Here is a 10,457-nt window from a genome sequence, read left to right as displayed (position 1 = left end):
TTTTTTTTGAGACAGAGTCTTGCACTGTCGCCCAGGCTGTAGTGCAGTGGCACGATCTCGGCTCACTGCAGTCTCCACCTCCTAGGCTCAAGCAGTTCTCCTGCCTCAGCCTTCCTAGTAGCTGGGACTATAGACATGCGCCACCACGCCCAGCTAATTTTTTTGTATTTTTAGTAGAGATGGGGTTTCACCAGGTTGGCCAGGGTGGTCTCGATCTGCTGACCTTGTGATCCATCCACCTTGGTCCCCCAAAGTGCCGGGATTACAGGATTGAGCCACCGCGCCTGGTGAGGTATGTTCATTTTTAAGGCTTTTCATTTGTATTACATAGTTACCTTCCCGAAATGTTGTACCAGTTGAATTGTATGCTACTATTAACAATATATTAGCCCATTTATTTGTAGTGTCTATTAAGAGACAAGAAAATTGTTCTTAAAACATCTTCTGTATCTACCAGTGGTAGTCACCAGGTTCTTTTTCATAGTACTTCCCTCTTCTCTCTATCCCCACTGCTGCTCCCCTGATTTACTCCATCATCACCTCTCACCATTAACTGCCTTGTAATTGAAATTTTCTTCCCTAACACTGATGCAGAGTGATTTCTAGAAGTCAGATCTCATCATTTTACTTCTTTATTTAAGACCACTTTGTGGCTTGCCATTGATTTTCTGGAAAAAGTCTAAATTCCAATCATGATATAAAATACCGGTTAGAATCTGGCTTCTGTGCATCTTTTCAGTTTCAGTTTTTGTCCTTAACCTTACCCTTTCACCTTCTTACCACCTGTCTCCCATTCTGACCCCAATCATACCAAGCTACTTATTCCTTGAAAGTATAACACTGTCTCATTCCTCTCTGCCTTTTCATGCACTGCTATTGCTATTCCCTCTACATGAAACACGTTTCTTCTAGATAACTCCTACTTTTTCTTAAAATTTAGTTTAGATGTTACCCTTCTAGGAAGGCTTCCCTGTACCCTCTGTTCTTTTTTAAGCTCCTATAGTTTCTGGCCTTAGCCTATAGCATTTATTTGGATTATAGTTGCCTTTTTTGTTTTTCTTTATCTTTCATTGGATTGAGCTCCTTAAGACTAGAGAATATATCGGGCCAGGCACAGTGGCTCATACCTGTAATCCCAACACTTTGGGAGGCCAAGGTGAGCGGATCAGAAGGTCAGGAGTTTGAGACCATCCTGGCTAACACAGTGAAACCACGTCTCTACTGAAAATACAAAAAATTAGCCGGGTGTGGTGGCAGTCGCCTGTAGGCTCAGCTACTCAGGCGGCTGAGGCAGGAGAACTGCTTGAACCCAGGAGGCAGAAGTTGCAGTGAGCTGAGATCACACCACTGCATTCCAGCCGGAGTGACAAAGCGAGACTCCGTCCCAAGGAAAAAAAAAAAAAGACTAGAGAATATATCTTATTCTTCTTTGTAGCCCCAGCACAGGCAATGTGCATAATAGGTACTTAGCAAATGTTTAATAGGTGAGCAAAAGCTGCTGTTTCAAAAAGAAGTCTGTGTGGAGGAGATGCTGACCCAACCTTCAGATATTATTAGGTTGTTACTTCCTATTTGGCAGGACGTGAACTAATAAGATCTATGATGTCTCCTTCAGGGAAAAGACTACTTTGTGTGTATCCATTCTGGAGAGATTGCTCCAAGCTATGGAACCAGTTCACGTGGCCCGGAACCTCAGGGTTGACCTGCAGAGGGGACTAATTCACTCTGATGATTCTGTAAAAATCCTCACTCTTTCCCAGGTATGAAATTTTACTAGGAACTGACATTGACCACCTGCTCCGGGCCAGATTCTGTACTGGGACAGAAAGGTAAAGAAAGCACAGTATCTCTCAAGAAAGCACAGTATCTCTCTCTCTCTCTCTCCCTCCCCTCCCTCTTCTCTCCCCCTTTTCTCCTCTTCTCTGCTTCTTTTCTCCCCGCAGGAAATGTGTGGTCTATTCCAATGTGCATAGCTAACTATAACCTGGGAGATAGAAGCTAAAGAAAGAAGTCCATTAAATATCGTCTGAATCATTCATTAATCAGATACTGACTGAGTTACTTTTACATGCCAGGCATGGTGCCATATGCTGTTAGAGTTACCAAGATAAACAAAACCTATTACTTTCCTTCAAGGAACTCCTAGTCTAAAGAAAAAAGATTCCTGTGTGTTCAAATAGCCCTGTGCCATGTTAGATTCTGTTACACTGGATGAACCAAATGCTATTGTAAATGTCGCTAAACCAACAATTAAGACAGTAACTCTTATCATCCTGGTAACAAAAGCATCCTACTGTTTGAGTGAAGAACTGATGCTAAGGATTATCTTGTTGAAATGGTAGGAGCTAAACAGTTATTCAGTAGATACTGAACTACTGTTTTTCCTTTTCTGTGTTTATTCAGCAAAAAAGGGGGCCAGGCATGGTGGCTCATGCCTGTAATCCCAGCACTTTGGGAGGCCGAGGCAGGCAGATCACCTGAGGTCAGGAGTTCGAGACCAACCTGGCCAACATGGTGAAACCCCGTCTCTACACAAATACAGAAATTAGCCGGGCATGATGGCGGGTGCTTGTAATCCCAGATACTCAGGAAGCTGAGATGGAAGAATCACTTGAACCCAGGAGATGGAGGTTGTAGTGAGCCAAGATCTCACCTCTGCACTCCAGCTTGGGCAACAGAGCGAGACTCTGTCTCAAAAAAAGAAAAAGTGGTGGGGGATGATATCAGTTTATTCACTGGCCCTTTATATGCCAGATACTGAAGCAAGGGCTTTGCCTATTCAGTCTCATTTAATCTTTGTTACTATGCTAGAATTAAATATTGTGTTCCCATTTTACGGATAAGAAATGAGGCTATAATTTGTGCAAGGTCAATGTAGCTAAAAAATAGAGCTGGGTTTATATTGTTTTCATCTACTGAGCTATCTTACCTCTTTAGCTACTTTATTTTTTCCTTTCACAGATGTGACTATACCATATGTGTGCCAATGAATTTAGGTCATTTTGATTTTTTCTGACTTGACATAGAGCTGTGACCACTAACTCATAACTGCACACTAATGAAATTGGACCATTGTGTGTTTACCATATGTTGCCCTACTTTAGAAGAGTGTTTCTGATTGTTTTTCTTTCAGGTTGGAAGAATTGTTGAAAATTGTGATGCTGTTACTGAGATTCTAAACAATGCTGAATTACTAAAACAAATTGTTTATTGCATTGGTGGAGAGAATCTATCTGTAGCAAAAGCGGTGAGTCTACTAGAATCATTGACTTAAATGTGCAGAGATATTAGTGTCCTAAAAGATAAAGAAAGGCCTTCTGAATTGAGAGGTAAAGGTAGAATGATTTGTGTAATTGAATTTGCAACCTCATATGGATTGTATAAAATAAATGGTTGTCAAGTAAATACCAGTAAACCCCTTTCATTTTCTAGGATAGACATATCTACAGTATCCATCATAATTCTATGGGGAATACCATGTGTCTTTTCCAATTATAAATAATAGCTAAAACATAGTGAATGCTCATTGGGTAAGGTGCATTCCATGCACTAATTTTCATATCAGTCTTATGAAGTAGATAATAATATTTTGTATTTTGGGGACATAAGAGATATTTTCTTTCCTTATAAGGCCATCAAATCCTTGTCAAGAATATCACTAACCCAAGCTGGACTCGAGGCTTTATTTGAAAGCAATCTGCTGGATGATTTGAAAAGTGTAATGAAAACAAATGACATTGTTCGATACAGGGTGTATGAGGTAAGACTAAAAGCATACTTTCTCATGCTTACAAAGCAGAATGCAATTTGGCTTACACTGGGAAGCAAGATGGCTCATTGAGTATATAATCTGTGTTTGGCCATATAGTAGGTGCTGGGAATATAGAGATGCATTTCCAGGCTAGTATGAAAGACAGTCACAAAAAATACTTACAGCCCAGCACTTTGGAAGGCAAAGGCAGGAGGATCCCATGAGGCCAGGAGTTTCAGAACAGCCTGGACAACATTACGAGACCCCATCTCTACAGAGAATTAAAACATTAGCTGTGCATGGTGTTGTGTGCCTGTCATCCCAGCTACCTGGGAGGTTGAAGTGGGATGATTAACTGAGCCCAGAAAGTTGACACAGCAATGAGCAAGCCTTGGTTGTGCCACTGTACTCCAGCCTGGGCAACAGAGCAAGACCCTTTCTAAATATATATACATATATTTAGAAAGATAAATATTTTGAGACAGAGTCTTACTCTGTCACCCAGGTTGAAGTACAGTGGTGTGATCTCAGCTCACTGCCACCTCTGCTATATATATATTTATATGTATATATCTATCTATATATATATAGAGAGAGAGAGAGAGATATTTAGAGTGCAGTATAAGTACTATGATAGAGAATATGTTAAAAACAGACTTGAAAAAATTTGTAGTAGTTAGAAGAAATGGCCCTTATTTGTACCAGCTTTGTGCTAAGCACTGTGCTAAAATACTCACATACATTATCTTTAATTCTTACAGTAAACTTTGTATGTTCTTATCATTAACCTCATATTGATGGAGCAATGGATCCAAGGCCACATACTTAATAGGGTACATATTTGCAATGGAATCCTCTATAGTCTAATTCCCTCTTCAGAACACTTACTTTGCATGTTATACCATACTATGCTGCTTTTCCTTCTCCCTCTCAGTTTCTTCTCAGTCTCCTGGCTCATTATCCTCAATTGAATCTTTAATTGTTGGGAGTTCATGAAAACAGTTCCAAGCCCCGCTTTCACTGTACTTCATATTCATTCCTAGATGATTGTAATTCACTTATGATTTCACTTCCCATCTCTGATGATGGCTCTCAACTGTAAAGTTCCAACTGACACCTTTCTTCTGAGCTCAAATGTTCATACTCAACTGCTTCCTCACTCTTGGCCACTTGGGCATATTCTAGGCCCTTCAAACTCATGCAGAAATCAAATTCCTGATCTTCCTTATCCACCCCATCCCCCTAATTAAAAACAAGAGCAACAAACTGGCCCTGTCTCACAGTCTACTTAATTGAATATTAGACCTTGGCTCATTCTGAGGCCTGTTTTCCCTGCCACATATCCATTCAGTCATCATATTGTGTCGATTTTATTTAAACCCATGCATTTCTCTTCAGTAGTACAGTTTATACCACCCTAGACTAATGTACTGGTATCACTCACCTGGGCTACTATAGTTGCATCCAAACGGTACTCCACTCATCCATTTTTGTCATCCCTAGTCTGTCTTCACATGCAGTCAGAATGGTCTTCTAAAAGTCCAAATCTAATTGTGTCATTTCTCTGCTTAAAACCCTTCAGCGTCTTCCTGTGTCTCTCAGTAAGACCTCAGGATATACTTGTTGAATGAGTAAGAGAATGACTGACTGACAGAATGCCTGAATGAGTGAATGGTTTTATAATCCATTTGTTGTTACTGATTCAGGCTTTTATACCCTGATTGATGTTTGCTTGGGTGGGAAAGTGCTGATACATCCAGATATAATGGAACATTTCTTGTGCCACAGAGGCCGGGCATGATGGCTCATGCCTGTAATCTCAGCACTTTGGGAGGCCAAGGCAGGCAGATGACTTGAGGCCAGGAGTTCAAGACCAGCATGGTAAAACCCCATCGCTACTAAAAAATACAAAAAATTAGCCAGGTGGTGTGCGCCTGTAATCTCAGCTACTCAGGAGGCTACAGCACAAGGATTGCTTGAACCTGGGAGGCGGAGGTTGCAGTGAGCTGAGATCACGCCACTGTACTTCAATCTGGGTGACAGAGCGAGACTCTGTCTCAAAAAAAAAAAAAAAATCTGTGCCAAAGTAATGTCTTATGTGTTCACTGAAGTTTTCCTACTTAAAGAGACAGAGACAAATAATTGATTTTTAAAAACTCATTTATAGAAAGTACTTAGTCCTGCATTTAACTGAAAATGAGATCTATCAGGCCTATGGCTGTTTTGACCTTTTTCTTTTTCTGTTTTTATTTCAGCTAATTGTAGAGATTTCTTCTGTGTCACCAGAATCTTTAAACTACTGTACCACAAGTGGATTGGTAACCCAGCTCCTGAGAGAGCTGACTGGTGAGGATGTGTTGGTCAGGTGTGTTGACTGAGAGTTCTTAAAGTGAAATGTCCTCTTTTGAAGGGCCGGGAAACAACCTTGGGATGTCTGTGATTTTCTCTATTAAAGACTTTGCCCAGGTTGCAATCTCATGACTGATGTGTGTCCTGCAGGAGGGACCTTTAGAAAATTGCTCAAGTTACGTCGTGACAACATACTGGAACTTGGCAAAGCCTCACATGACAATTCAGCAACTTTCAAGTGACTGTGTTCCCTGTCCCTAAGTCTGTGTGCTCTTAAAAAGTTGTAATTGCATGGTAACTGCCATTTTGTATTACTAATATTTCATCATATGCATTTTTTTGGCATTGTTAAATAGCAGTACCATGGCATGATAGAAAGAATATGGGCTAGGCCAGGCACGGTGGCTCACGCCTGTAATCCCAGTACTTTGGGAGGCTGAGGTGGGCAAATCATGAGGTCAGGAGTTTGAAACCAGCCTGGCTAACATGGTGAAACCCCGTCTCTACTAAAAATACAAAAATTAGCCGGGCACAGTGGCACACTCCTGTAGTCCCAGCTACTTGGGAGGCTGAGGCAGGAGAATGGCTTGAACTCAGGAGGTGGAGGTTGTGGTGAGCCAAGATCGTGCTACTGCACTCCAGCCTGGCAATAGAGCAAGACTTCGTCTCAAAAAAAAAAAAAATAGAATATGAGCTTTTCGAAATGAGGAAGACTTGGCTTGCATGCCTTTCTACTATTTATTAGCTGTTTGGCCTTGGACAGATTATTATAAGCTTTCTACACCTCAGTTAGTTTCCTCATCTCTCAGATAGAACAATAACTCTGTAAAAAAGATACTGTAAGTATTAAGCTAATTGACCATAGGAAGCAGTACAATGGCTGACGTAGGTTCTCCAAGAAATGTTATTTCCAGTCTCTTCAGCCCCATTCCCCCTACTTCCCAAATCCTTTTTAATGTCTTTCAAATGTTCTTTGTTGATATTCCACATTTTACTAATACCACCTCATTATTAAACAGTTGATTTGCTTCAAGTATTTTGCTGTTATGATAGCATTATAGTTATCTTTGCATATATAAGTTTTGATTTTTCTTACCTTAAATGATTTTTTGATCATCCTGTGTTCTTTAAACATGGCTGAATTTGTTAAACCTATATGAGTAAATCAGTCACTAGTTACACTGCTTCAGTGCATTTGAGTGTCTCAACCTAATGAGACAATTATTTTTGTTAATTATTTTTTAGCATTGTATCAAATTTCATGATACAGAAAAAAAAACCCTGTAAATGGTTAGTCAAAACACTTTAGGGTCAACTATAAACTGTAAAAATAAATCTTATTATTTTCTTTGATCATGGTTGGATATGAGATAATACCAAAGAATTATTATTAATTTCTTAATATGTGGCAATGGCATTATAATTGTGTGAGGAAACACTTGTGTTTTGTAGAGATGCATACTGAAGTATGCAGGGATAAATGGCAGGGTGACTAGGATTTGCTTTAAAATAGTTCAACAGAAAATAGGGAAAAAAATGAAATAAGTAAAGCAAAATCTTCATAACCATAAAATCAGGTTATGGGTATATAGGGGCTTATTGTATTATTCTCATTACTTTTGTGTATGTTTGATACTTCAGAATAAAATTTTTAAAAATATTTTAGGAAGCAGCCAGGTTATAGTGGAAACAGTAGTGGACTTCAAATCAGAAGGTCAAGATTTAGATCTAAACTCTGCCTGTAATAACAATGTGATTCCAGATAAGTCACTGCAACTTTCTAGGTCTTAGTGCCTCATCTAAAAAGAGGAGCCAAGACCATTGACCTTTCAAATGTGGTGGGAAGAATTAAATAAGATAATGTATATGATAACAGTTTATAAACTATGCAAATCATGTGCAAACTCTCCTTGTTTTTGCCCTTCTGACATTTTAGAGCCACCTGTATAGAAATGGTGACGTCACTGGCATATACTCATCATGGACGACAGTACCTTGCTCAAGAAGGAGTAATTGACCAAATTTCTAATATAATTGTCGGGGCAGATTCAGACCCTTTCTCTAGCTTCTATTTGCCAGGTAAGAAACACGGATACCTATGGAAATGATGGTGCATGTTTTATTTGTGGGAGGCTGAGGTGGGTGGATCACGAGGTCAGGAGATCAAGACCATCCTGGCTTATGCCAGGCGTGGTGGCTTACATAGTAATCCCAGCACTTTGGGAGGCCAAGGTGGGCGGATCACGAGGTCAGGAGTTGGAGATCAGCCTGGCCAATATGGCGAAAATCCGTTTCTACTAAAAATACAAAAATTAGCTGGTGTGGTGGCAGGCACCTGTAATCCCAGCTACTTGGGAGGCTGAGGCAGGAGAATGGCTTGAACCTGGGCAGCGGAGTGGATTTTGAGACCATCCTGGCCAACATGGTGAAACCCCGTCTCTACTAAAAGTACAAAAAGTAGTCCGAAGTGGTGGTGTGTGCCTGTAATCCCAGCTACTCAGTAGGCTGAGGCAGGAGAATCCCAGGAACCCAGGAAATGGAGGTTCCAGTGAGCTGAGCCCGGGAAGAGAGAGAGAGAGGGAAAGAGAAATAAAAATGTCTGACATAATTTTATATTAATACATAGAATAAAGATTCCACAAAAAGCTGTTGAATGAATAAATTCAATAAAGCTACAAGATATAAAATCAGTGCATAAAAATCAGCATTTCTACACACTAACAGTGAACTCTGAAAAAGCAATCAAAGATACATTCCCATGTACAATAGCATTCAAAAAAATTAAATATTTATGAATAAATTTAAAGATCTATCATAAAAACATGATAATGAGAACATGTGGACACAGGGAGGGAAGCATCACACACTGGGATCAGTGGGGGGGAAATAAGGGAGGGACAGCGGTGGGTGGGGAGTAGGGAGGGATAACATGGGGAGAAATGCCAGATATAGGTGATGGGAGGAAGGCAGCAAACCACACTGCCATGTATGTACCTATGCAACAATCTTACATGTTCTTCATGTGTACCCCAAAACCTAAAATGCAATAAATAAATAAAAAAAAAACAACTGATGAAAGAAATTGAAGAAGATTCAAATAAATGGAAAGATATCCTATATTCATATTAAAATGTCCGTGCTACCCAAAGTACCGTATAGATTCAGTGCATTCGCTACAAAATTACCAAATTTAATGACATTTTTCACGAAAGCAGAAAAATCAGTTTTAAAAATATACATATTTCAGAATACATTGTTTATAATAAAGATATATGACCTTAGTTTGCCAGTTAAAAGTTAATTTTTTAAAAAAGAAGATACCTATATATAGCCTCTTAATGATGGGGAGTCCATTGCTCTGGGAGCTGTGTATTGTTGACTTTGGTTTTCTGGAAACATCAGTGCTATTTAGAACGTTAGGATATTTTTCTTTTGAAGATCAACAAAAACATAAATGAAAATACTAGTAATGACATTTACAGTTTGTTTCACAGAGTAATCATGCCTCTGAGTGGGAATCCATATCTATGGTAGGATCTACTCTTGCCATTTTATTCTGGGACATGGTTGATTAGTCCTTCTTGAACACTTTTAGAAATTAGCTATGTATGTCTTCCTTAGGTAACCTAGCTTATTTTATTAATGAACATATCCATTTAAAAATTTCTTCCTGGTGATGACTCTAAACTTGCCTTCCTGTAATTTGTATCTACTGATCCTTGTTCTTTGTTCTCCGTCTTGCATATGACAGTACTTCAATAGCTGGTCCCAGCTCCATTGACTCTCTCAGGATCACACATCACAGGTCCTTCAGAATCTCCTAATGGTCTCTCTGATTTCCAGGTGACACACTACTCTAACCTTTCTCCACTTTCTGGCCTGCAGTTCATTTCTGTTCCTATGAAGTCATAGGGCCCACAATTCATGCTGTCTTGCTACCCTATTAAAATATATTTTTGTAAATCTCTTTAGGATTCGTGAAGTTTTTTGGAAACCTGGCTGTCATGGATAGTCCTCAACAGACCTGTGAGCGTTATCCTGTCTTTATGGAAAAAGTCTTTGAAATGATAGAAAGTCAGGACCCCACTATGATTGGTGTAGCTGTAGACACAGTTGGAATCTTGGGATCCAATGTTGAAGGAAAACAGGTTTTACAGAAAACAGGTTGGTATGACTTGGCTGTGTTCAGGGTTATCTTAATTTTTGACAAGGGTTCAATATGTAAGTTCATTTGCTGGTGGGTTAACTACGTTGTAGAAACTATTTTATGGGTTGCAGTCTTGTTAACCATGACCTTGGACTCATGTCTGAAAGTCTAATAATTACTACTGAAACCCCCCCCCTTTTTTTTTTTTTT

General features: G+C 39.5%; 1 protein-coding gene across 1 annotated transcript in view; it reads left to right on the top strand.

The window, feature by feature from the left end:
* The window catches only part of PSMD5 (proteasome 26S subunit, non-ATPase 5), a 26,449-nt gene that overhangs the window by 6,955 nt on the left and 9,037 nt on the right, over window positions 1–10,457 (top strand). Inside the window, exons 2-7 of the mRNA XM_017503297.2 lie at window positions 1,616–1,760; window positions 3,134–3,247; window positions 3,632–3,760; window positions 6,007–6,116; window positions 8,037–8,179; window positions 10,073–10,264. Of these exons, the coding sequence (XP_017358786.1) occupies window positions 1,616–1,760; window positions 3,134–3,247; window positions 3,632–3,760; window positions 6,007–6,116; window positions 8,037–8,179; window positions 10,073–10,264 (833 nt within the window). The remainder of the gene's footprint in view (window positions 1–1,615; window positions 1,761–3,133; window positions 3,248–3,631; window positions 3,761–6,006; window positions 6,117–8,036; window positions 8,180–10,072; window positions 10,265–10,457) is intronic.

This window comes from Cebus imitator, unplaced genomic scaffold (assembly GCF_001604975.1).
Source record: "Cebus imitator isolate Cc_AM_T3 unplaced genomic scaffold, Cebus_imitator-1.0 Scaffold309, whole genome shotgun sequence".
NCBI classification, from domain to species: Eukaryota; Metazoa; Chordata; class Mammalia; order Primates; family Cebidae; genus Cebus; species Cebus imitator.
This window is presented reverse-complemented; position numbering and strand designations above follow the sequence as displayed.